Consider the following 24,232-nt stretch of genomic DNA (forward strand, 5'->3'; position numbering starts at 1 on the left):
ATATACTAATCATAATAAGAGACGGCACACTGCGTGACGTGTGCGTGCTCGGCGCCAATACTTTAGCGCACGTGCTTTTGACTGAATTTTTAGTCAACTTTGAGCATTTCTTTCGAAAAGGATTTTTTCTGCTCTTTACGGCACAACCGAGGTCTGAATCCACGATTTTTGTCCTGCACATACACATATAAAGAGTTAAATGATTTAAATTGAATCTAAGTAATTAAACTTCTCGTTTATATATTTTTGAAACAAAACTTTTATGAGAATAGGTATATGCTTTTAGATAACTGTTTTCATTATGTTTATTAGATGAAATTTGATATAACATCAACATAACGATCAATAACAAACTGAAAAACACGTTTGGATAATTCAGCCTTTTAGAAAAAGGTCAAAATCAAATAACAGATTTATACATTTTCCTTTAGACCCCTTCAAGTCAATCAGCTTTCCAAACTCAGCTTACGCCTGTTTTACAGCTTTTGATCGCTAATCCGATCATTGAACAATAAACGAACAACAACATTTCAAAACTATTCTCGAGTCAATTATATCGGTTCTAATTTAGACCTTACCTATTTTTAATAAGGTCGACTTTTCCAGAAGTACTCGTAGATATGAGATAAGTCGTTTTGTCAAGTAGTGTACTTTCACATGGTCGGGTACGGTGTCTGTCCGCTGTCCAGGGCTAGCGTGAAGGCTAGATTACTTGTAGAAGCACTGACCGTGAAGGAAAGCAGCGCAGCGGGTCGGGAAAGTGATCCCGTATGTCTACTCAACTGGGAAAAAAACAGAGTTCGGGTAGGCCAGCAGATAAGAGCCAATCACAGTAGAAATTATTAGAAAGAGCCATTTAATTTGAGTGATAAGCTTGATATAATATTTTGAGTGTCTCGGAGAATCCGATGAGTCGCATGTAGCTCGCGAGCCGGGGTTTGTCGACCCCAGATCTAAAACTAACTAAAACTAGCCATCTGAGGGTAGATTTTGTTACTTTTATTTAAATACCTAAAGATACAGAGTATAGAATAGGTCTCGACCAATACCAGGCGTGTCTCACTTCGCGATTTCGTCGCTTTGCTACAGGTAGCTAAAAGTATGTACATCCGTTCGGCCCCAATTTTGGGGTTTGCCATAAGCCGCGCGTGGCGCTGTCGCCACCTAGCGGCCATATCTGTGCTGATCGTAACAGACGCCCTTTGTTAGAGAGTGAGTCTTCTGTACTTAGTACTATTATTTATTCTGTGCCAATACTATTACTGCTACAACCTGCTAAAGCTTTCTGCGTATTTCTTCACCTGACGGTACCTGCCTTCGTGGTTTTCCTGTAAAAGTTTTTTTTTTAATGATACCTCCATTGCAAATTGGCACCTTCATATAACTAGCCAATAGTTCGTGAGGGGTTACAGGTCGGTTTCAAAACGAATGCGATCGATTTGGGTTCCATCGTCCACACTATAAACTGAGGGTCTACCGCGAACACCGAAGTTTGCCGAAGGGTGCCACTGCCAACGGAACCCCACCTACCTACTAGAAAACCATAAGGTACCTAGTTATATGTCATGTTCCACGGAAAAGGTACCTTATGGAGTTATGGCGGCCGGTGCTTACGTCGCAAAGCGCTGCAATAATACTGGAGCGGCGTTAATAATAGCGTAAGCGCCAACCCCCATAAGGTACCTTTACCCGTCACATATAGACCTATTTGCATCTTTCAAAGTTTAAAGACTTCAAGAAAAGAACGCACTCCCATCTTGAAGGCCAGAAACGCACTTGTGTTGCAGCTGTCCATGGGCGATGGTGTTGCTTACTATCAAGGGATTCGCTGCTCTTTTGCCTCCTAACCTCCTTATATCATAAAAAAGTTGACGATATCTCACTATTCTCACTAACCGTCTGAGTTAAGTAGCAGAGCTGTACTTGATCTGGCCGCTGCGCGCTGGTAGCCTATTACAGTTAAATACTAAAATGAGTATTGATACGAATAATAGGAAACGGTTAAAAATAATATACGATACGATTCAACTCTGTTGGCCGAGGCGGTGTTTTATCGTAATGTATTATTGCATTTATTGCAGTAAACTACAGCCATAGCAGGCAACCAAGCTGGATTGCCAATTTGCCACCATGGTTTCATGGATTATTTCGCAAAACTATAGTTCGTTTTTATAGCATTAGTAAATAACTACGCGATTTTGACATGTCTTTTAATTGAAATACGCTTGTTAAAAATCAGTAACTATTACTAATAGGGTTGCCAGATGGTCGGGATTAGGCGGGATTCTCCCGATTTTTAGCATGTGTTCCCGATTCCCGACAAAGTGTAAACTGTCCCGAAAAACAGCTTCACGTTATAAAACAACAATTTCAAGTTCCGAACTGTCGTCGAGCGAGCGAGCTGACGTAGTGCCAATAATGTAAAATATCGTTGTTTTTAATACAATTACTTTAATTAGCGATGTGACGAGTCCACTTTTTTTCGATTCGAATCATTCGAATCGATTTGGCCACTGATCCGAGTTGAAATTCGAACTGACTCGACTCGACGGTTTGCGTGGTTCGCGACAAGGTCACGGGCCGCGGAGCCGCAAACGAGTCAAGCGGCATTTGTTGTAAACAGAACCTTCAGGACACCGAATTAAGGTTTATTTTTCAATGGCCATACTACCAGTGAACTCGACTCGGGATGGCGAATCAAGCGGCAGTTGTTGTAAAAAGAACCTTCGGGGTATCGAATTAAGGTTTATTTTTGAATGGCCTTAGCGTAGCGTTGACTCGGCTCGGAGAGTTGGTGAATTGGCGATTCATTCGCCGAGTCAGCGGATCGGATACCAAGTTACCAGTCAGTTTAGTGGCCGAGTTGATTCGGATTGCCAATAGTCTTGATTCGAATCAACTCATCTGTAGGTTGATTCGGATTATTCGAATCAGATAACTCGACTCGCCCATCGCTAACTTTAATTTGAATGTATTTTTTTCCCGACTTAAGTCCCAAAATCCCGAAAAATTGATATTGTTTCCCGATAATAGCGCCTTGCGATCTGGCAACCCTAATTACTAATGAAAGCAAAACAATGTAAATAATCGTATATCATTCATAATTGTTACAAAGCAGTGACTTTTTACAAAAGTGTTTTTCAATAAAAAGACACGACAAGATTGTTTACCTTTTTTCTAATGCTAAAACAAATGAACTCTCTAGTTTATTTATCTTTATATTTTTGCCGTTGAAACAAAAGTGAAATAAGAGACTAGAATATTTTGTTATGCTCGAACGATCTCGCGTTCTGTTTCAATCACTATTAGGTATCTACAACTACATTGCTTTCTTTTGTCATGTCTTAAAAAGCGGCAAATCTATAAAATTAAATCCATATTAGCCTTTTTTTTCTAATCGAAGCCGAACAAAACGAGTCATTGAACCAACTCCAAACAGCCAAACTAAATCGAATTTTCTTTTTTTTATTAATCATTACTGGTAACCCAATTTGAGTGTTATTCAACGGAAGATCAGTGAATTTATTTATTTAATAAGTTGTGATTTTTTTTTATTGTTTAACGATGATATAAGTGGTGAAGGAAGGAAGGAATGAGCGATATAAGCGCGAGGTGGGAGCGCGGCGCCACAGTGCCTTGGGTGGTCTCAAACGGAGCGCGCCGACATGGGGAGAAAGGTACGTTCCAAAATTTGTGTTTAGTTTTCCGCAATCGAGATCCAATTTCAGATTAGCTTTAATTATACTTATATTGGGAGATTAATTTTAATAATTGGTTTTGGAAAATGCATTAATTATTATATTTTGATTTATTTATAATTTATTATACTTATTTAAAATTTTAGAGGTAGGTAAATGGTGTGTTCTGCGATAATTAAAGATTTTGTTCGATTTAATTAAGTACTGTAATTTGAAATGCTTCAGTGCCGTACCTACTGCGTGTTCCGGACATGCATACAATCTGAATAAATTATTAGGATTACGTAAACTGTGTACACACTTAAAGATTCATTAATAACATTCGTGATGTGTGATTAATTTTGAACGCTCCAGTGAACATCCGGTTCGGTCCACCGGAACTGCCGTTTCCAGATTGACATGATATTTTCTTTTTCAGGCGTTAATAGCAGCCGCGTGGCTGATAAGTGCGTGGACTGTGACCGGTTTGAAAGTTAAAGACAATGAGAGTGCCGCAAGTGCCCCGCGTTTGTACCGGAACGCAAATGGGATATACGCGAGTGCCTACGCCGGCGCGGCGCCCTACGGGGCCTTCTCCTTCCACGTACCAACTGTCGTCCCTGCGGCTTCAGCTACGAAGCTCATTCCCGTGAAACAAGAGAGCATCGTTATACAGAATTCGAATGGATTTTTAAAGGATTCGTACGGGAACAAGTTTGTGGAGACGCCGACGTCGGTGGCTTATAAAACGACGCTCCCGCAGCAGTTTGTGCAACTGCAGCACCTGCCGGCGCACCTGTCGCAGCCCCTGTCCGCTACCCCGACCTACCACTTCCCGCAGGGCGCGTCGCAAGCGTTCTTCGGTCATCAGTTCCGACTGCCCTCCCTGGACGCTGTGACTTCGCCCTTGACCGGCTACGGATCCTACGCGCAGCCCTTCGTATACGCCGGCAACGTGAAGACGCTCACCCCGGCTTCAGACCAGCAATTCCACTTCGGCGTACCCAAAAACGCACAGCAGGACTCCAGCAACAAAAAAGTGGTGTACGCTACACAGGGCTACAATCAGTTTCAGCAGGACCCTAAGTTCCAGCGATTGGTAGAGAAACCTTACCACCACGAATATTATGAATCGTCTCGACAGAAAGCTTCCACTAGCGACAAGCCGACTACTCACAATGGAAAACACAACCAGCCTCAGGAGTCCAAGTTCCAGCGATTAGAAGAAAAACCTAATCAAAACGAATATTATGAAGCGCCCCAACAGCAAACGGCACCCAGCATCAAGGCGAAAGTGCGGACTCCTATCACACATACTGTGAGGACCACTCATAACGGGAAGGATACCGTTGTTCAGATAGAAACCAAGCCACCCCTCCCTCTTGTAGACCTCAGTCTGCTCGAGCCCCTCACGTTCGCCAACCCCATCGTTCCTCAAGTGCAGCACTACTTGCCCAAAATAAACCCAGTTACGTACCTCGCCCTTCACCCACAAGATGCCGAGGACAAGAACGAAAAGGAATTTGTCGTCACAAAAACCACGTCTTACGACAGCGGCGTCGTCAAAGGTCACGGTGAAGCCGATGAACCAAAGAAAAAACAAAAGAAACCCCCGAAGAAGGACGCCGACGTATACATCAATTTCGAAAGTAAATCGGAAAAGCCGAGTATAAAAGTGAAAGGGAATCCTAACGACCCCGGATACTCTTACGAAATAATCTCTCCGGGACATAAAGAAACTTTCAACCAGCAAGCTATCAGCTACAACAAGGAAACGAAGAGTGACCCAGTAACGTACTCTTATGACAAGCAAACTCAGAAAGAGCCAGTGACTTATTCTTATTCTCACAGCTCTAACGATCCCGGACAGGCGAAAGTTCAATATGTCAAGAAAGACCCCGCACCTAGTACACATTTAGTTTACAACTTCGAGCCAGAACAAGCTAACGAACATCATGAATCTCCTAAACCTGCACCCGAGGAATCGGATGATTCCAACGAGTCTTCAGAATCCGATGATGACGGTCCTGCCGACGACCATGCTCAGTACAACTCTCAGCCCCATCACGACACGCCTTCTCACTCTGAGCATTCCTCTCAGTCACATCAACATCATCCTTCTAATAGTGATCATCCACATCAATCAACACATTCCCATCACTCTTCTCATAGCGATCATCCCGGTCCCTCTACTCATTCTCATCATCCTTCTCATAGCGACCATCCCCATCCATCAACACATTCCCATCACTCTTCCCATAGCGATCATCCCGGTCCTTCTACTCATTCACATCAGTCTTCTCATAGCGACCATCATCATCCCTCAACTCATTCCCACCAGTCATCACATCCACCATCAACTCACTCATACTCATCTAGTACATCTCATCCTTCCCCTGCTTCATATCAAATTCAATCTCAGCATTTACATCCTGAGCATAGGGCACAGCTAAAAGCAACCCCTACCCCGTCATATTGGGTGGTTAGCCACAAACCCCAACACTATACTGCTGTTGCCTCAACACCGAAGCTTCCAACTCTCCACGAGTATGTGGAAAACCTCCGATTTCTCCCATCTCACCCCAGCCCCCCCAGTGCAGCGATAAAAGTGAACCCAAGCCAACCGCCACAACAGCAGGCGCAATATTACATCCAACAAACGACACCCAACGCCCGTTCTGAAGGCTCTGTCGTTTCCGAGCCTGTCATCTACGAGAAATCTAAGAAAATAATAATTCAGGAAGAATCTCCCGACGAGGTACATTCGCACCAAGAGAAGCTCACTGCCCAGATGGAAACTGTAGGCAATAACGGAGATAACGAGGAAGACTTCGAGAAGTCTTATAAAGCGGCCGCTTACGGCTTTCCCGCCTACGACCGAGATGACTCGGGGGAAAGGGAGGAGGAGATCTATAAACACGGCTACGGGGAGCCTCAGCAGGATCATAGCGGCGAAGAGTCCGATCAAAATTCGCCTTTTGAACAATACACGGAAGAGGGAGACCAGTTCCCCAAATCCTCTCGCCTGAGCTACAAGGACGACCGGGATAAAGTCCAAGAAGACTATTTTTTAGGTTACTCGCTTAACAAGCCCGAAATCATGACTGACCGGTATCAGAGCAAAATCGATTACTATAAAATGTTCTTGAAAAACAAACCGGAGAAACTGCGTGTAGCCGACGCGAAGAAAAAGGCGTCAAAATTATCTAAATACACGGTCGAACCCTCCTTTTATGATTCAGCGCCTAAGCAAAAGCAAAAGCAATCCGCGTCATACAAGTCGGCGGCTTACAAGTCCGCGCCGGTTTTCGAGTACAATTACGATAAGGAGGCTCCTCGGGACAACTCCGCTTTCGCGTCGCGTCCCTACCGTTACAAGAGTAGGACGCATTTCGTGGAGCCCCAGTTTCAGTACGGGTTCGAACCCATCGCCATCCCCCGGATAGACATCGAGCAGGAGACGATGGCGAGCAACCTGAGCCCCGAGAGCGACAAGCCCGGCACCAGAAAAAAGGTGTACAAAGAAAACTGGTACATTAAGAAAACGAGCACGTCCAGCAAACCTAGCTGATAAATAACTATTTATTCTTATTGTTAAGTTTATTTTTGTTAGTCTATTGTTAATAAAATATTGAATTAAAGTACTTAATGTTTAAACTTTACCGTTCTTTCAATGTTTAAGCTTTACCGTTGTGCAATCGCACTTTCGCCGCCATCAATCAATATATTACGTGACACAATTTTTTGTCCAATTTTCTCATAGATTGTTTGGTAAAAAAAGCTTGTAAAAAACGTGTTAAACCATTGACAGCAGAGAATGCAAAAAGTTCCCGATTCCGATTTGGCATGCTTTTGCTCTCGGATGGATCGCTAGCGCCGGCGCTGAGGAAACAGCCACATAAAAACGCGGTTGCATCACATAATTGTTTGAAGCAACTGAAATTGTGGCTCCTGCGCTCGTTGCCAAAGACCTCGTCTTTACCATTAAGTAACCTTATAAAAAGAGTAAAATTTTATACACCTTGCAAAATAAATCGTACGAGTTCTGCGGACATAAATTTCATGGTAATCAAATTCGGATAGAAAGTAAAATGCGCTTTTGGATATCTAATTATTTATTAAATTAATGCGAATACTGTCCGGCAACTTAAAGTAAGGCTACGTTTACATTAATAAAAAACAAAAACTTTACATTCTATCGTCTATTGTACGAGATATTAGTTCGTTTGACTAGTTGAAAATGTTGAAATTATAAATTGCTCCATTTCGTGGAAGTGCTAGAGAGACCATTTGATAATTGGAATAATGCAATGAGACTACACAATGAAAAGTATAAAAAATAAAGATGAAACTTAGACCGATCGACCCTCACCACATTGTTATCTCAGGCGGATCTATCTTAATTGAACTCTCTTTGCTATCTCTGCTTTCTATTTGTTTCTGTGTCCACTTCCGTTTTATTTGTCCTTTTGAATAACCTCATAGTCATTAGAAGCGTCGCGAAACCGAGACAGACAGCCAACACTCCCAAAACGATCACTCCTGTTGATACATAGCCATTCTTATGAAACGCTTCACCTACCAACGCGACGGGGCGAAGGATTTTGACGACAGGCTCGCAGCCTGACTCCCTGACGTACTTCGCCCAAGTTCTGTTGGCGTAGGTCAGTTTCTGCGGCTTCAAGAAAGGTCGTCGTCCTGGCACAGTTCTGTTGGTTGCGATGCTCATGTTTCGCAGCTGGGTCTCGTTGTACCGACAGTACAAATGTTTCTTCTTCTTATTTCCTTTAACCACGATGTCTTTCTCGGCGCTTTTGGCTCCGATGAGCACGTCCAGGTCGCCCTTGATCATGTTCGCCCAGTCCCACATCTCTGCGATCTTGCAGTCGCAGATGAATGGATTACCGATCAAATTCAACGAGTGCAGCTTCGGGTTGTTGACGAACACCTCCGGATCTATCGTGGTCAGATTGTTGTTGCTCAAGTTTATTTTCTCCAACTGTTGCAGTCTATCAAGGAATAGTAGACTGCCCTCCGTAGAGCTGATCTGGTTTCCGGCTAAATTCAGATCAGTAATGTTATCCGAATTCTTAAAGGAATCGACGTTGAGTGACGTGATGTTGCAATTGCTTAAATCGAGGACGGTGACATGTGCCAATGACTTGGGGAACAGCGGTCCCGAGGCCGGTATCACTAGCGGATTCCCTCCGAGCCTTATTTCTCTCAAATCCATGTACGTAAGGTTTTTAAAGAAAGCGTTCGCGTTAAGTGGTCGTTTCAGACCACAGAATTCCAATTCGATTGTGGTTAGCTGCGTGAGATTTCCGAACAGTCCGGCTTCGAGAGACATGAGGTCGTTGCCTGAGAGTACTAGTCGCTTCATTGCAGTCAGATTTGAAAACGAATCGGGGGCAATGTAGGACAAGTTGCTGTAACCCATGTTCAGATATTCCAGCTTCTCGAGCGGCGCGAGCAGTTTAGCAAACACGTTGACGAGTGGGTTGTGTGAAATGTCCAATTCCACTAGATTATCAAATACGTTAAAGTTGTACGGAAGACGGCGTAGTCCGCAGTTACTCAAGAATAATCTTTCTAACCTAGGCAGAGGTGCCAAAGCTTCTTCCAAATCTGGCGCAAACAAGGGATTTCCAGAAAGATACAGACTCTTCAGTCTAGTCGCATTGGCAAACGCGTCTCCAGATATTGGGCCTATTATTTTGCAATGCGACAGATCTAATAATTCCAAATGGTCGACGCTGCTGCCCAGCGTTGCCGCAACATCCAAGTCACGTAGCTCGTTGTCGGCTAAAATAAGTGTTACCAGGTTTGTGCAATTTGAGAACGTGTCTTCAGACAGCGAAGTCAACCCTGCCTTTCGTAAATTCAGATACTCTAATCTCGTCAAAGACCCCAAGAGTTCCGTAAAGTCGGTGTTGGTTAGAATATTTCCGGCTAACTCTAAGTATTTCAGATTTACGAGATTCGAGAAGACGTTTTCGGCGACTGAAGTAAGATTGCAGTTGTTTAACTTTAGGGTGTCCAAGCTCGTGAGAACATCGAAGACTCCAGCGTCGAGAGAGTTCAAGGGGTTGTAGGACAAGTCCACGCTGGTGAGGGCGGTGATGTTGTCGAAAAACTGGGGGTTGATGCGGGTGAGCTTGCAGGAGCTGATGTCGAGGAACTGCAGTGTGCTCGAGGCCAGAAAGGGGCCCTCGACGGGCGCCAGGGGGTTGTCCTGCAGCTCCACGTTCAGCAGGCCGCGGGAGTCCCTGGAATTCAGAAAAATATTGTGATAATAATGGCGATTTATATATGTTTTCAAATGGTATTCGCAAGTATTATTTATATGTATTAGGTATGTCGTGTAACTCGTGTTTTACAATAAAATTAAGATTAATATTGCTAAGTTTTCCTACCGGTAAATTTTGCGCTTATGTACAGAGTAATCGAATCACCAAGGCATGTAACAATGTCATTGTCCGTAATGGATTGCAACGGCTGTTTGTGGTAACTACCCCGCTATTACGCGGTGTATCCTCTCTAGAAGGTAACTGCAATTAGGAATCACTTTAAGTACCCATCTTATCATGAGCATTTGTAGATACATGTATGTAGACGTTATTTTTACGTCTACAGGAGTCGTTTAATTATCAAACTATCGTCTTTTAGACTGGGTTTACGGCGAATTTTGTAGATGGCAATTCGTAACTTGTAGCGATCAAAAGTGTGGCGAATAGCACGCTCCTATTTCGTACATTATTACTATTAGACCAACAATCCATCCAATTCAGGCAAATCTTACAGGAAAACGGTCAAGAATCAACCGTCGTCCTTCAGCTAACGTACGAACATGGAAATGGGCCTGGACGATTTCAATTTGCACCGTCCATTATCTAATATAGTTGGCAGCAATTTGCCGTGCCCACAACAAGTTCAACAATTGGACAATTTTATCATCAGCTTGTGCGCTCAGGGCTGGCTGCCGTGGGAAATGTGTTTGGGTAAACAATGAGTCAGGTGGTAATTGATCTGTATGGCGTCAGTGTGGAGGATAAAAGGTTAATATGATCATGGATAATGCGCGGGCGCGTGGTAATTGATTTGTATGGCATCAGTGTGGAGGAAAAAAAGGTTAATATGATGATTATGTTAATTATAATACGAGGTTACACATCGAATTATTTGGGTTGGTTATATTCTCTACTACTTCTGAAATATATCATCGGATTCACCGGCACCTCCTCGGGCGAGGTTCGTTCGAATGCACAACAGGCGTTATAAATCGAAGCACTTTAGATTATCATTTATTGTTGTTTTTCTCAAAAGATCTAGTAGACTTTTGTATTTTGATGCCGAATTCTCAATAATATCGGTCGAATAAAACTTTTGTAACAAATATGTATAAAATTACGTTTAGAAAACCCACTACCCTCGCAATTTACGTTTAATTATCCGGAACGAAGCAATAAAAACAACTTTTAACGTGACCCATATAATTTACTTTTAAATTACTAAGCGATGAATGAAGTTTTTGCTGACGTAGGAAACCGACACGTTCATTAAAATTCACATTCAGCCTCAAGCCTCGTTATAAATGGCCGGCATTTAAAATTAATACAGTCATTATATGTTTTGAGACAAACAAATTAATATAGTTTTCAAACCTGTGTGACGTGATACGTCTAGGTGTACTGTTTAAAATGCACCACTCTCCCCCCCCCTCCACCTGACGCTCGACCCCCCCCCACCTTGAAATGTGTCCCCGTTGGTAGTTTTTTGGCATTCTTACGAAAACTATAATAGATATCAAAAAAGTGTCAAGGACAGAATTAATCCTTATTAAATTTAGAACAAAAATGGTCTTATGTGTTTTATTATAAGTTGGACGGTATTCAAGCTATAAGTACTTGTATAACCTTAAAATAACAAAATAACCATACTAATAATAATAATGTAATGTGATAAAGTTGTGATGTAATGTAATGTGATGTGTGGGGTAATGTGAGTTAATATGTATTCAAAACGCGAAAGTTTAAAATATTATATAACCATACTAGTATGACGAAATGCAGAATATCTTCAAAACGGCTAGACCGATTTTAATAAAATATACCTAAAAAATCACCGCAGTAAAGCCAGCTATCAAACAAAAGAAACTACATCAAAATCGGTTCATCCGTTTCGGCGTTACGAAGTCACAGGTAAACACAGAAATACAATTTTTTTTCAACTGCACCCAATAATTTTGTAAACCGATTAATTTCGATCAATTATTTTAATGAGATCATGACCCTTGAAGTTTTAGCTTTACGAAAAGTTAAAAAACATGGAAAACGGCCCAGTATTTTTCAAATTATCGGCATTTTCCCGATTTGTGAGTGGTTTCGTGTTATCACGCGCACGAGTTGCCCATGACCCCTATAAAACGGGGGGTAGGGGAGGGGTTGTTATCAGTCACTTATCAGAAGTTGACCGGTACACATATCCGCATATTTTCCCGTAAAGAAGACCTGTGAAAAATGGAAACCACTGAAGCTGAAGTCCGCCAAGTCGTCCAGCTCAGCTCCTGCAAGAGGGGCGTAGCCAACGTTCAGTAGCCGCCACGCTGAATTTAAGTCAATCTACAGTTTGCAGAGTTTACCAGAGGTTCCAACGGACTGGATCCTTTACTTCAAGACCAAGAAGCGGCCGCAAAAAGTGTACATCAGAGAGGGACGACCGCTTCATTGTCACAACATCTCTCCGAGATCGACACCTGACAAGCGTTGCCATCCAGCAGCGTCTGCGTGAGATACGAGGAGTGGCTGCCAGTGAGTGGACAATAAGAAGAAGACTTAAGAAAGCGAACTTGACACCCAGGAGGCCTGCAACGGGGCCCAGATTGCTGGCGCGACACCGTACAGCCCGAAGAGAGTTTGCAGAAAATCATATGGACTGGACCATTGAGCAATGGACCCCAGTTCTCTTCTCGGACGTGTGCAGAATATGCTTGAATGGATGTGACCGAAGAGGAAGAGTCTACAGAAGGCCAGAAGAACGGTTCGCCCAATGTTGCTACTCCGAAAGGGTCGCCTATGGCGGTGGATCCGTGATATTCTGGGACGACGTTTCCTACGACGCGCGAACAGAGCTGGTTTTCGTGCCTGGCGGGGGCCGTGGCGCGACTTTCGGAGAAGCAACATTGGGCGAACCGTTCTTCTGGCCTTCTGTAGACTCTTCCTCTTCGGTCACATCCATTCAAGCATATTCTGCACACATCCGAGAAGAGAACTGGGGTCCATTGCTCAATGGTCCAGTCCATATGATTTTCTGCAAACTCTCTTCGGGCTGTACGGTGTCGCGCCAGCAATCTGGGCCCCGTTGCAGGCCTCCTGGGTGTCAAGTTCGCTTTCTTAAGTCTTCTTCTTATTGTCCACTCACTGGCAGCCACTCCTCGTATCTCACGCAGACGCTGCTGGATGGCAACGCTTGTCAGGTGTCGATCTCGGAGAGATGTTGTGACAATGAAGCGGTCGTCCCTCTCTGATGTACACTTTTTGCGGCCGCTTCTTGGTCTTGAAGTAAAGGATCCAGTCCGTTGGAACCTCTGGTAAACTCTGCAAACTGTAGATTGACTTAAATTCAGCGTGGCGGCTACTGAACGTTGGCTACGCCCCTCTTGCAGGAGCTGAGCTGGACGACTTGGCGGACTTCAGCTTCAGTGGTTTCCATTTTTCACAGGTCTTCTTTACGGGAAAATATGCGGATATGTGTACCGGTCAACTTCTGATAAGTGACTGATAACAACCCCTCCCCTACCCCCCGTTTTATAGGGGTCAAGGGCAACTCGTGCGCGTGATAACACGAAACCACTCACAAATCGGGAAAATGCCGATAATTTGAAAAATACTGGGCCGTTTTCCATGTTTTTTAACTTTTCGTAAAGCTAAAACTTCAAGGGACATGATCTCATTAAAATAATTGATCAAAATTATTCGGTTTACAAAATTATTGGGTGCAGTTGAAAAAAAATTGTATTTCTGTGTTTACCTGTGACTTCGTAACGCCGAAACGGATGAACCGATTTTGATGTAGTTTCTTTTGTTTGATAGCTGGCTTCATTGCGGTCATTTTTTAGGTACATTTTATTAAAATCGGTCTAGCCGTTTTGAAGATATTCTGCATTTCGTCATACTAGTATGGTTATTTTGTTATTTTAAGGTTATACAAGTACTTATAGCTTGAATACCGTTCAACTTATAATAAAACACATAAGACCATTTTTGTTCTAAATTTAATGAGGATTAATTCTGTCCTTGACACTTTTTTGATATCTATTATAGTTTTCGTGAGAATGCCAAAAAACTACCAACGGGGACACATTTCAAGGTGGGGGGGGGGGGTCGAGCGTCAGGTGGAGGGGGGGGGAGAGTGGTGAATTTTAAACAGTACACCTAGATGTATCACGTCACACAGGTTTGAAAACTATATTAATTTGTTTCATTTTCCCATACATTGATTACATAGAATGACTCAATTAAATGCACGGTTTCATGAAAACTTGACGCGCTTACGGCTTACCTCAAGTGGGCGGGAATGAGGGCATGTTTCACGCGTAGGCAACTTACGAGTATATGCCCTATTTATAACGGGTACGGGTTTAAAAAATCAGCAAAAAAATACTAACCGAACCTAACCTAAAAACTTTTCCTACCCGATTTCCTACTGTGCAAAACAGAATACTAGAAAAAAAAGGTTTTGTTTTTAACCTTTTTTTTCTAGTATTCTGTTTTGCACAGTAAAACAGCATTCTACTGTACAAATCAGAATTTTTGAAGGACGTAATTAAGCATTTAGTAGCGACGCACTTACCTACGCTACGTCAGAGAGATTGGAACTGGGTTAAACATTTATTTAAAACACGTTCGCATTTTCCAGACTAAACTCATGAAATGTTAAAGACTAATTGCTAAATTATTAATGTTCCGGAGAACAAGTTTGTGTTGGTAGCCTGAATTATGCAATCTAGGTACTAAATGTTAGCGAGCAATTTATTTTCTTGTGATGAAATACAAAAAACTAAATAGTGAGATTGGTGACAGAACAGAAGACGGGCTCTAACGAGTATGAGTAAAACCCTCGTTAGTAAATATATATAAACAATCAACTTACAAAAACGCCTCAGGGTCAATATAGCTGATATTATTTCCAGAAAGATCCACATCAATCAGATACTCCAACCCGGAGAACGCTTCTCTCGTAATCTTCGTCAATCTATTATTCGCAATCTGGAGTCTCCTCATCTTTATATCCTTCGGGAAAGGCTTTAAATCAGTAATATTATTCTCATTCAAGTCCAGGATGTAAACGCTCATGCTCAGCTCATCGTAAGGGATTTCTGTGAGGTTGCTCTCGGAGCAGTCTGTGACCCAGTTGATTCTGAAGTAGTGGCAGTCGCACTCGTCGGGGCACTCCAGCTCGAAGCTGTCGCCGTTGAAGGCGGCGGCCATGCCGATGGTGAGGAGAATCGGGAACGGTAGGCGCGCCATTTTGTTAGTGAAGTCCCATGTTCACTGGAACAGAAGAAATGGTTGTCAGAAAAAAAAACAAAATGAAAACATAAAATTGGAAGTTCTAATTTCATATTTTTGGGATATACAAACATAGCTGTTTAACATATCTAGACAGAGGTATTAGGCAAACGTTTTTATTTTGTGTTTAATTTTATTAGCAAAGTTTGTTCATCTCTCGTCGCCTGGCATCTCCGCCACAATTAGGAATCTACTTTTTGAACTTGATACTACGATCGTGGCTTTATTTTGGATCTCGCTTGTTGGGATCTATATGTAATACGAGTATTAGGATGAGGTGCAATCTTTTTAAGCTTATTTAAACCAACGTTAATCAAATATATAACTATTAGATTTGAGTGTCTCCATCGTTTAGACTACAATTACAGGGATCAACGGACATATTACATCCGCTACGCTGCACGCTGTAAGGGCAGGTCTGAATAAATGACCTGACATGACTTTTTAAATCTATGAAACACATCTGTTTGTAAGCGATCTTACATGACTTGGGAAGTGTCGAAGAGATTCGGTCGAGCGAGGCAACGGATGACTGCACAAAAAGTTTAGGATGGTTGCGTTTTGTCATCAAATTCAGACGGATGGATCGGCTTGATACTTAATCACACGTCATAAAACAAAGGTCGCGGCGCGCTCATTCTTTCTTCCGTGCTTAATGTTAAGCCAATCAATAAATACCTGCAAATTATTATGTTTCGTGTGTAGCCTTGCGGTAAAGTAAGAGTTGCGTCGCCTGTCAAATAAATGGTGGCGCGCAGTACTTGTTGAATAAAACTGACCGTAGTCGAACTCGCAACCCAAGGGTTTCGTACTTCGCTTCGCACATTTCTTAACAATGTTTTTGTCTTAAGTCCTACTCACGCTTGACAGGTTTTCTTGTAATCTATATGTAAAGAACTTTTTGTGTATCCGCTTTGGTCCGACTCGACAATAAATATATTTTTGCAAAATTATGTTACCAAAGAAGACTGATATCGTGATATATTATTTTTTGTAGCTTGCCATGGAGGTGTGTTAGTCCGACTAAACTGTTTACAACTCAATGTGTTAGCCGTGTGTCGATAATTGAAACGACAAATGTAGAGCATGTGCGAGCAATTCCTTGCATTATTTACCTGCCGTACCAACGTTGTCATTAATTGAGAAATCTGAACCTTATTGTAACGGGATAGAGTCTAATACCAATCGTCATAAACATGCCCCGTTAGTAATGAAACGACCGTCAAAGGTAAGCATTAATGGCAAATATTTGGCTTGGCGTAGACATTGAGGACGTTATTAATGTTATTATGACTTATGACCTTATGGTCATAGCGATGGGACGATTAGTGACTCTTTTTTCGTCGCAATAAGGTTTGCTATTTAAATTTCTCGTCTTTAACGTTCTGCGTGATGATTTAATTAGCTAAGTTTGTAACGTGACAGGCCATGGGATTGGGAAGGCCAAGGTGGAGATTGAGGGATGACATCAAAGAATATAATACTCACTAGGAGGATGACATAGATAGGTATTTGACGTGTATGTATGTGAATTGTTGATCGCTGTTTTCATGTAAGTATGATGGGACGATTTGTGATCTTAAGTCATCGTCACTTTCTAAAAAGTGCGAGAGTGAAATATGACATCGTCTTTACATACACGCCTTTGTTGCCATAGAAAGGACGTGCTATCAATATACATATTTGGCCACTTTGACTGTCACTATAGGTATTTGATGTTTGTTGATTGTACAAGTAAATATTTTCTAACGGATTTTCCGGAGATGCAATTCTCTGTTTTAGGCTGGTCGCAGACAGACGCACGGAATTACATGTGCCAGCGAGATAGGTTATATTATTTATATTATATTCTATTCTTCGCATCAAGCCTTTGTCTCTTTCAGATCTTTTGCTATTAGTGCTTGTACTAGTTAACATTTAATCGCCAGCCCTGATTTACACACAAACATATTTGTAGCAAAAGGGCGCAGCCGCCATTGTTGTGATCGTAATGGCTGTCATCCTGCGTCGGCGCACGCCAGAACGTTCTAGAATTGACGGCTGTTGACCGGACTGGACCCTTTTATTGGTCTCTCCGATGTTGATGCATGACACAACAAAAAATCTAAATATTTCGCTAATTGAGAACCTTCAATGGTTAGGGTTACGCTAGAATTCCGTAGTTGGTTTAGTGGGGGTATTGTGTGACTGCTTGACCCTTGAAAAACCAACAACTTGGACAAACCTTTAATCTAAATTATATTCCCACATATTATGAGTCCCTCAGAAAAAGAACAATTGTGCAGGAAACATTGAATTTAAGGATTGCAAACAATAATTTTACAGAGATAAGTAATCAATTAAGGTTCATATTACGAGCTCTTAATAGTGTCATTACCTATCATTAATAATTTCAGCTAATCTTGGCAAATTATAAAGCAACAAGTATTCATCGATGCTCGAATGCTACAAAATGTAATTACTTATGTCTGCTTAAAACTTATAAGCGAGAGATGTAGGTATAGTTAATACCGGTAACATTGAGTTGTAGTTGTTCTACTTTCATTCGGCTGTGTTATGATACTTATGATCGACGTCACAGAAGGGAAGTACAAAGAACTACGTAGGTCAGGTGACTCACGCCTGTTGCATGATGCATTTCGCGAAATGAATCAAGAAAATGGATGCTGAGAGAATGCGTCACGTTGTCTTCCTTGTTCGGAGCTAACAGACGTATACCTAACCTACGACATATGTGAAAATGAGGCTCATGTGATGTGACATACTTACCTACCTACTAGGAAAACAACAATAATTTTGAATTGAAGTGGTTGAAATTGACCCGCGAGACCTTCCTAAAGTCGAATTAATAACATACATACTCTCCATACATCGCAAAAGTCTGTGTCAATATTGACAGTTCCACCATAGTTCCACACAGTCCTACTGATGTTAAAGTTTTCTATGTTTATAGGTATATGACGGGCATTTTTATGTGAATTTGATTTGGGTTCCATAATGAACATAAATTACAGTGAAACCTGGATAAGTGGGATCTCAAGGGACGAGCAAATTTGTCTCACTTAAAGAGGTTTTCCACTTACCCAGGCTCCCAGTTAGCCAGGTACAGAGGGTTCCATTAATGGAGATGAGAATAGAGTATATTTCAGTTATAGAGGTGGTTAATAAGGTATTTAGTAATTATCTTTAAGAATAAATAAGGTAAAATAATCCTTGTCCCTAAATATTTATTAAGTCTGTTTAAATATTTCTTTGTAATTTACTTTTTCGTGTTACTTATCAAAATTTCAGCTTTCCTTTCGATAGTTTTAACTACTTACATAAATTAACTAAGTCAAACTTGATGCTGTTTAGACACAATTAGGCAAATGCGGAATTTGTGGATAGACTAAGAGTTAGTAAGAATACGGAAATTGTTCAATGAAGTCCAAGTTAGAGAGGTCATAGATTGACGTTATCTCAGATACAGAAATTCTAAAAAACAATTAGGAAAATGTCATCTTATAAATATAGTCTCATATCATATCAGTAAAAGAGGTATAATACACTCTAATGTCTCAATTATAGAGATAAATGTGACTATAAAATCACAACAACGAATCCCAGTTATAGAGGTTCGTTTTATCTCAGTAACAGAGGTAAATAAACAAAATAAATAAAAAATAAAAAGCCTTTATTGATTCTCTAAGAGATTACAGTATGTTATATAAGTATTTTTTTTTAATCTTTAAGGTTTGTTTGTAGAGACCCCTTTTTGGGTGAAGGCCTCCTCCAGTTTTCGCCAAGCTTTTCTATCCTTGGCCTTCTGTGGCCAATCCTTGCCAGCTGTAGCCATTATTTCGTCGGTCCACCTTTCTTTGGGCTTTCCTTGTTTCCTGGTCCCGGTGGGACCACGCCATAGCGTGGTTATTTTTGCCCATCTTTCATTGCTTGAGCGTGCTACGTGGCCACACCATTTCCATTTCAGTTTTTGCGCGTATGGTAGAGCGTCTATGATGCCAGTTTTCTGTCGTATGTCCGTGTTTCTCTTTTTGTGGATTAGTTTTAAGTTTAAAATACACCTTTCCATAGCTCGCTGACAGCACTGTATTTGGTTTCGCGTCTTCTTGTTATATATCCATGTTTGGCATGCATAAGTGAGGCTTGGCAGCAAACAAGTATCTAATATTTTTTTCTTTAATTTTATTGGCATGTTTGATTTTAAAATTTCCTTGTATGACCAGAATTTGTTCCAAGTGATAGCAATCCGTCTAGCAATTTCTTCCATGTTTCTGTCTTGGTTGAACGATACTAATTTTCCTAAGTAGATATATTTTTGGACATATTCTAATGGTTGTGAGTTAACAATTATGTCCTTTTCTGTATAATTTGTCATGATTTTAGTTTTTAGTACATTTAGCTCTAGGCCTATTTCCCTGCTTACGTGGTTCAATTCGTTTATCATTTTTTCCAGTTGACGCGCTGTTTCTGAAAATATGACGATGTCGTCTGCGAACCGTAGGTTATTCAGATATTTTCCGTTAATGAATAAACCGTTTGAAGTCCAGTCTAAGTCTTTCATGATGTGCTGAAGGACTGAAATGAATAATTTAGGTGATAGCGGATCCCCCTGCTTTACGCCCCGCTTTATTTCGATGGGTTCACCAATTCTATCTAGTTTAATTCTACTTATGCTCTTGTTATATATGTCCTTTAATATTTGTATATATGTTTCTGGGATATTTTGATCTCTTAGTGCGTTCCAAATACTTATGTGCGAGATAGAATCGAACGCTTTTGCGTAATCGATAAAAGCTAGATATAATGGCCGTTTGAACTCTGTGTATTTTTCGATTACTTGGTCGATTGTGTGTATATGGTCTAAGGTATTGAATCCCTTTCGAAATCCAGCTTGCTCTACAGGTTGGTGGAGCTCTATATATGGACTTATTCTTTCTTCTAGACACGTTGCAAACAGCTTATAGATGCTAGGTAACAGGCTAACAGAGGTAATTCAGTGCTAAAGTGTCGGGAAGTGCATGGTGCGGACCATGAGTCCCAGCTATAGAGGTTTCTCACTTATCCAGGTCCCACTTAACCAGGTTTCACTGTATATTGTTTATTAAGTTGGACTTCTTATATGGTAGCTACGTAGAGCGAGTATTCTATAAAGACGCATTATTAGAGTAGGCACTGTGGCTGTCTGTGGCTAGTTGGCTACTTAAACGTTGAAAAAAGGACGTGCATAATACTTATGATGAATCATTCTGCCGTGCAAATATTTAAGATTTGTTTTTAATTTTAGGAACGTTTAAAAATCATTCTAACTAAAGTATAACTATACATAGGTATTTACGTCGTTGTAGAAAGCAGTAGTAAAGGCTTCCTCGAGCCAGGCCGTGGGTGGAGCTCGAGATTCGCAGCCGCCACAAGTGTGTGTGGTGACTGTGGCCATTTTACTGGGGCAAGACTTCCTCATTACGAGATGATGGATTAGCTTGAGATTGTAATAGGATGTCTAGACTAGAGGGTACTATAATGGGGCCAATATTCGAACGTTTTATTCACCTGCCACATATTCGTGTAAGTAGGTGTGTAAGGTATCTATTCCTTACCTTAGGTTAATATTTATACCTTTGATGGCATTTCTGAATACAGCAGGAAATGAGGTTAAACAAAATCCACGGCAAAAATAGGGCCAAATCTATAAAAATGCTACATTTAACTAAGTACTTTATACTAATAAATGACAAAAAAATAACTATTTATTCCCTTAGTTCTTAAAAGTTACTTTATTTCTAGATACATATCGTTAGTTTTAGTTAGGTATAGGTATGTTTGCATTGATAGGTATGTGATGATGTGGCTTTTGTTTTGTGGGGTTTAAATTATGCCAGTATTGGGCATATGATACCTAATACATTAAGTCATATTCCGTCAAACAGTAGCGGGCATAGGAAAGACAATTAGCACTGAAATCAGCACAAAAGAACCTACTGTTTACCTGAAAACTCGTCCAGTGTAAATTCTGAGAAAAACATACGAGCCAAAAGATGACGTAATTAGGGTTCCGTATTTTTAATTAGAGCTAAGGGCCTTCTGCGAACCACTTTGTTCGTTCGTCTATTTGCCTCTATCACTCGAATACATATACAAGATCGAAAGAGAGGCAGATAAAGATATTTAGATTTCCGCTTTAGTTTGCTATACTCGTAACTTAAGTAGGAAGATAAGACGCAACATAATGGCATGCCCGTCAGTTCATAAAGATACTATAGTTACTTAAATCCTAAGTGGTCCTTCGAGCCGGATGGAGGCTCACACACTCACACACGATAGTCATTCGAGAAAACATTGTCAATGGAATTAGGCATAATAATATGCTTATTATCAGACGGGTTGTTTGGTTTGGGCCTGACTTGGTAATCTTGGTATTAAAATATCATACATGCGGGACAGTTAACCCTGCCCCAGCCCACGCAAGGCAAGACAGTTATCTAATTAAAGCACAGCTGAGGTAAACAGAAGATAATTAACTGCGGGTGTTGACAATTAGTAACCGTAATTGCGTTAAGCAATGTTAAACCTGCATAATGTGGCTATTACGTCGTCTTGTCTAGTCTAGACTTCTTCTTTTTTATGCCATTGTTACCCGATTACGAAGAGGAAAGTTTTTGTGTAGGTAGGTAATCTAATTAATTCACGACTGGTATATTTGTTTGTGTACTATTTGTGATACGAACAAATTTTCTCTCTCCTGTCTACTTCTTTACACCAATTGCTAACATATTTTGATGGAGTATCATATTTTGATGGAGGATCATACTATATCAATAATAAAAATAGATGATACATCACATGAAACAGATGTGCAAGTTGCGGAAATTTTCCATTAAATCGGTATTAGGTAGGTACCTACTTGGAATACCTACCTACTTAGCTTAGAAGAGAACATCTTTTGAATTCATAATACAGTTTTGCCAGGTTTACTCGCGATGTTTTCTTCCACTGAAGAACAACTGATAATAATGTAATAATTTTCCGTACATAAAGTGGAAAAACTCATTCGGATTCGAACCCAAACCTCCAGTTTGGAAAGCGCACACGTTTCCCGGCTATAACTCGTTAAAAGCGGATGTAAACGGCGTTAGGGTAAATAGCCTGCCAAATAATAAAGACATACACACTCACTGCAATGCTGTAATCGGCTAATATTAAGTACATAATATGTATATATTAAACAAAAGCTAAACAATGTAGGTATTCTAGTTGTTAATACCTACGAGTATACAACAATACTCAGTAATCTGATGCTAATCACAACACAATAAATTGCATAAAAACTGCCACTGACCCAAAAGCTATTATAAAACGTCACGTACACAATCAAAACAAATTTTAAAACTACCTAATAAATAATTTGGGCGCTAGACTACGACCCTGAGGTACTCCTCAATTGTAGGCGCGTCCGAATCGGTAAAATCCGGTGCTTATTTTTTTAAATATGTAAAGCTCACTTACATGACGTGCTGGCCGCTGCCGTGCCAGTTGGGTACTGAGGCGGAGGCAGGCTATACTAGGCTAGTGATGTGTTGAGTCGATATATTTTTTTATGTGTTTTTATGAGGCACGTGGGTTGCAGAAGTGAGGTAGCTAAGTATAGTAAGAGTATGCAAAGCAGTTTTACTATTAATTAGCACTTGGCAAGTACCATTGTATTATATGACTTGAGAAATCGGAGATGGTACTAATAGTGATCGAGGAGATTAATCAATCCGACCGTAGTTTTTTGGATGTTTGTTAAGTAGGTACCTCAAAACTACGTCATGAATGAACCGATTTGAAGTTTTTTGCTCAAAAGTAGATATATTATTCCAAGTTGGGTTGGCCCCATTATTGTCAAATCCAGTTCTGATGATAGGTATGAGGAATTGAGGGAAATCCTCAAATCTTATACAAATGTGATTTTTGTATTTTCATCATCAAATCGAGCATTTGTATTAACAAAAGTGCCTTTATATCTGATGATTGCGATTGTGCCATCAGATTCTAGTCCCCGGCGGTGGTATGTATACGTATTGCAAAATATTGTAGCCGTAATGTTGACAGCTGAAGTAGATGGAACCTAAAGGAACATTCGAATGTTAACGGCAACTGAACTATCAAAACCCTGAGGAGTATCCTATGTCATGGCACATTTTCCGTTTAGATCAACGTTGCTAGTTAATTGAATTAGGCGTTGATCCGATAAATTAATTTACACGACAGACAAACAAATTACGTACAAATATAATACAATTATTGTAGGTTAATTATTTCCATAATTTGCTTATTTTTCTTGTGTTGTGATTCCAGTGCTACTGTTGCGGTCATCCTCATGTTATCTTATCAAAAATCCCGTAAGCTCATAAGTCGGGACACGTAATATTAAACACTCAGTTTAACGAAATATTATCTCAGTTCACATTGTACATACATAGGTATAATGGTGTGTAAACATTTAATGTAGGTATACATTCTTGTAAAGTACGACAAACATTTCATTATTTTTCCTAGCCTTGGAGGTTCGTAGCCTAGCAGACGGCCAAATTCAGCACGTTTCAGTGGTGCTATCAGAAGTGCGTTAAGATTAACTATTTTAGTAAGTACAGTTTTACGTCTATCTGCTAATGAAGATAGTAAGTATTCTTGTTCCCAGAGGATTAGGGGGTATTACTGCAATGTTCTGCCGCCAGAGTGCAGCACTAGCGCCTATAGTAAACGGACGATAAAATATGACATTGATGCATCAAGGCGGTTTGTTAACAAGGGCCTACCGGGAAACGCGAAAATCGAAATTTAGTCATTCTGCCTCTTCATCGCCCGAATATGCAAGAGTGATAGAGAGGTTAGATAATGAAAACAAAACGAAAAAGATAACGAAATTTCGATTCTTTTTTCGTGGTAGACTGTAGACCCCCAGATTGTGATGGATTGTGGTAGTGGCGTCCCTACGAAGAGTCTCGC

At 40.8% G+C, this 24,232-nt stretch overlaps 2 protein-coding genes across 2 annotated transcripts; one reads left to right on the top strand and one right to left on the bottom strand.

Annotated features, from left to right (window-relative positions):
* Window positions 1-3,542: 3,542 nt before the first annotated feature.
* On the top strand, window positions 3,543-7,318 carry LOC134679801 (bromodomain-containing protein 4B-like). The gene is made up of 2 exons (XM_063538689.1): window positions 3,543-3,677; window positions 4,117-7,318. The coding sequence occupies exons 1-2, from the start codon at window positions 3,666-3,668 to the stop codon at window positions 7,246-7,248; spliced, it is 3,144 nt and encodes a 1,047-aa protein (XP_063394759.1). The 5' UTR covers window positions 3,543-3,665; the 3' UTR covers window positions 7,249-7,318.
* Window positions 7,319-7,774: 456 nt separating this feature from the next.
* On the bottom strand, window positions 7,775-22,875 carry LOC134679805 (carboxypeptidase N subunit 2-like). The gene is made up of 3 exons (XM_063538699.1): window positions 22,748-22,875; window positions 14,829-15,229; window positions 7,775-9,946 (listed from the first exon to the last, which is right to left on the bottom strand). The coding sequence occupies exons 2-3, from the start codon at window positions 15,203-15,205 to the stop codon at window positions 8,095-8,097; spliced, it is 2,229 nt and encodes a 742-aa protein (XP_063394769.1). The 5' UTR covers window positions 15,206-15,229; window positions 22,748-22,875; the 3' UTR covers window positions 7,775-8,094.
* Between the last annotated feature and the right edge of the window lie 1,357 nt (window positions 22,876-24,232).

This window comes from Cydia fagiglandana, chromosome 3 (genome assembly GCF_963556715.1).
Source record: "Cydia fagiglandana chromosome 3, ilCydFagi1.1, whole genome shotgun sequence".
Taxonomy (NCBI): Eukaryota; Metazoa; Arthropoda; class Insecta; order Lepidoptera; family Tortricidae; genus Cydia; species Cydia fagiglandana.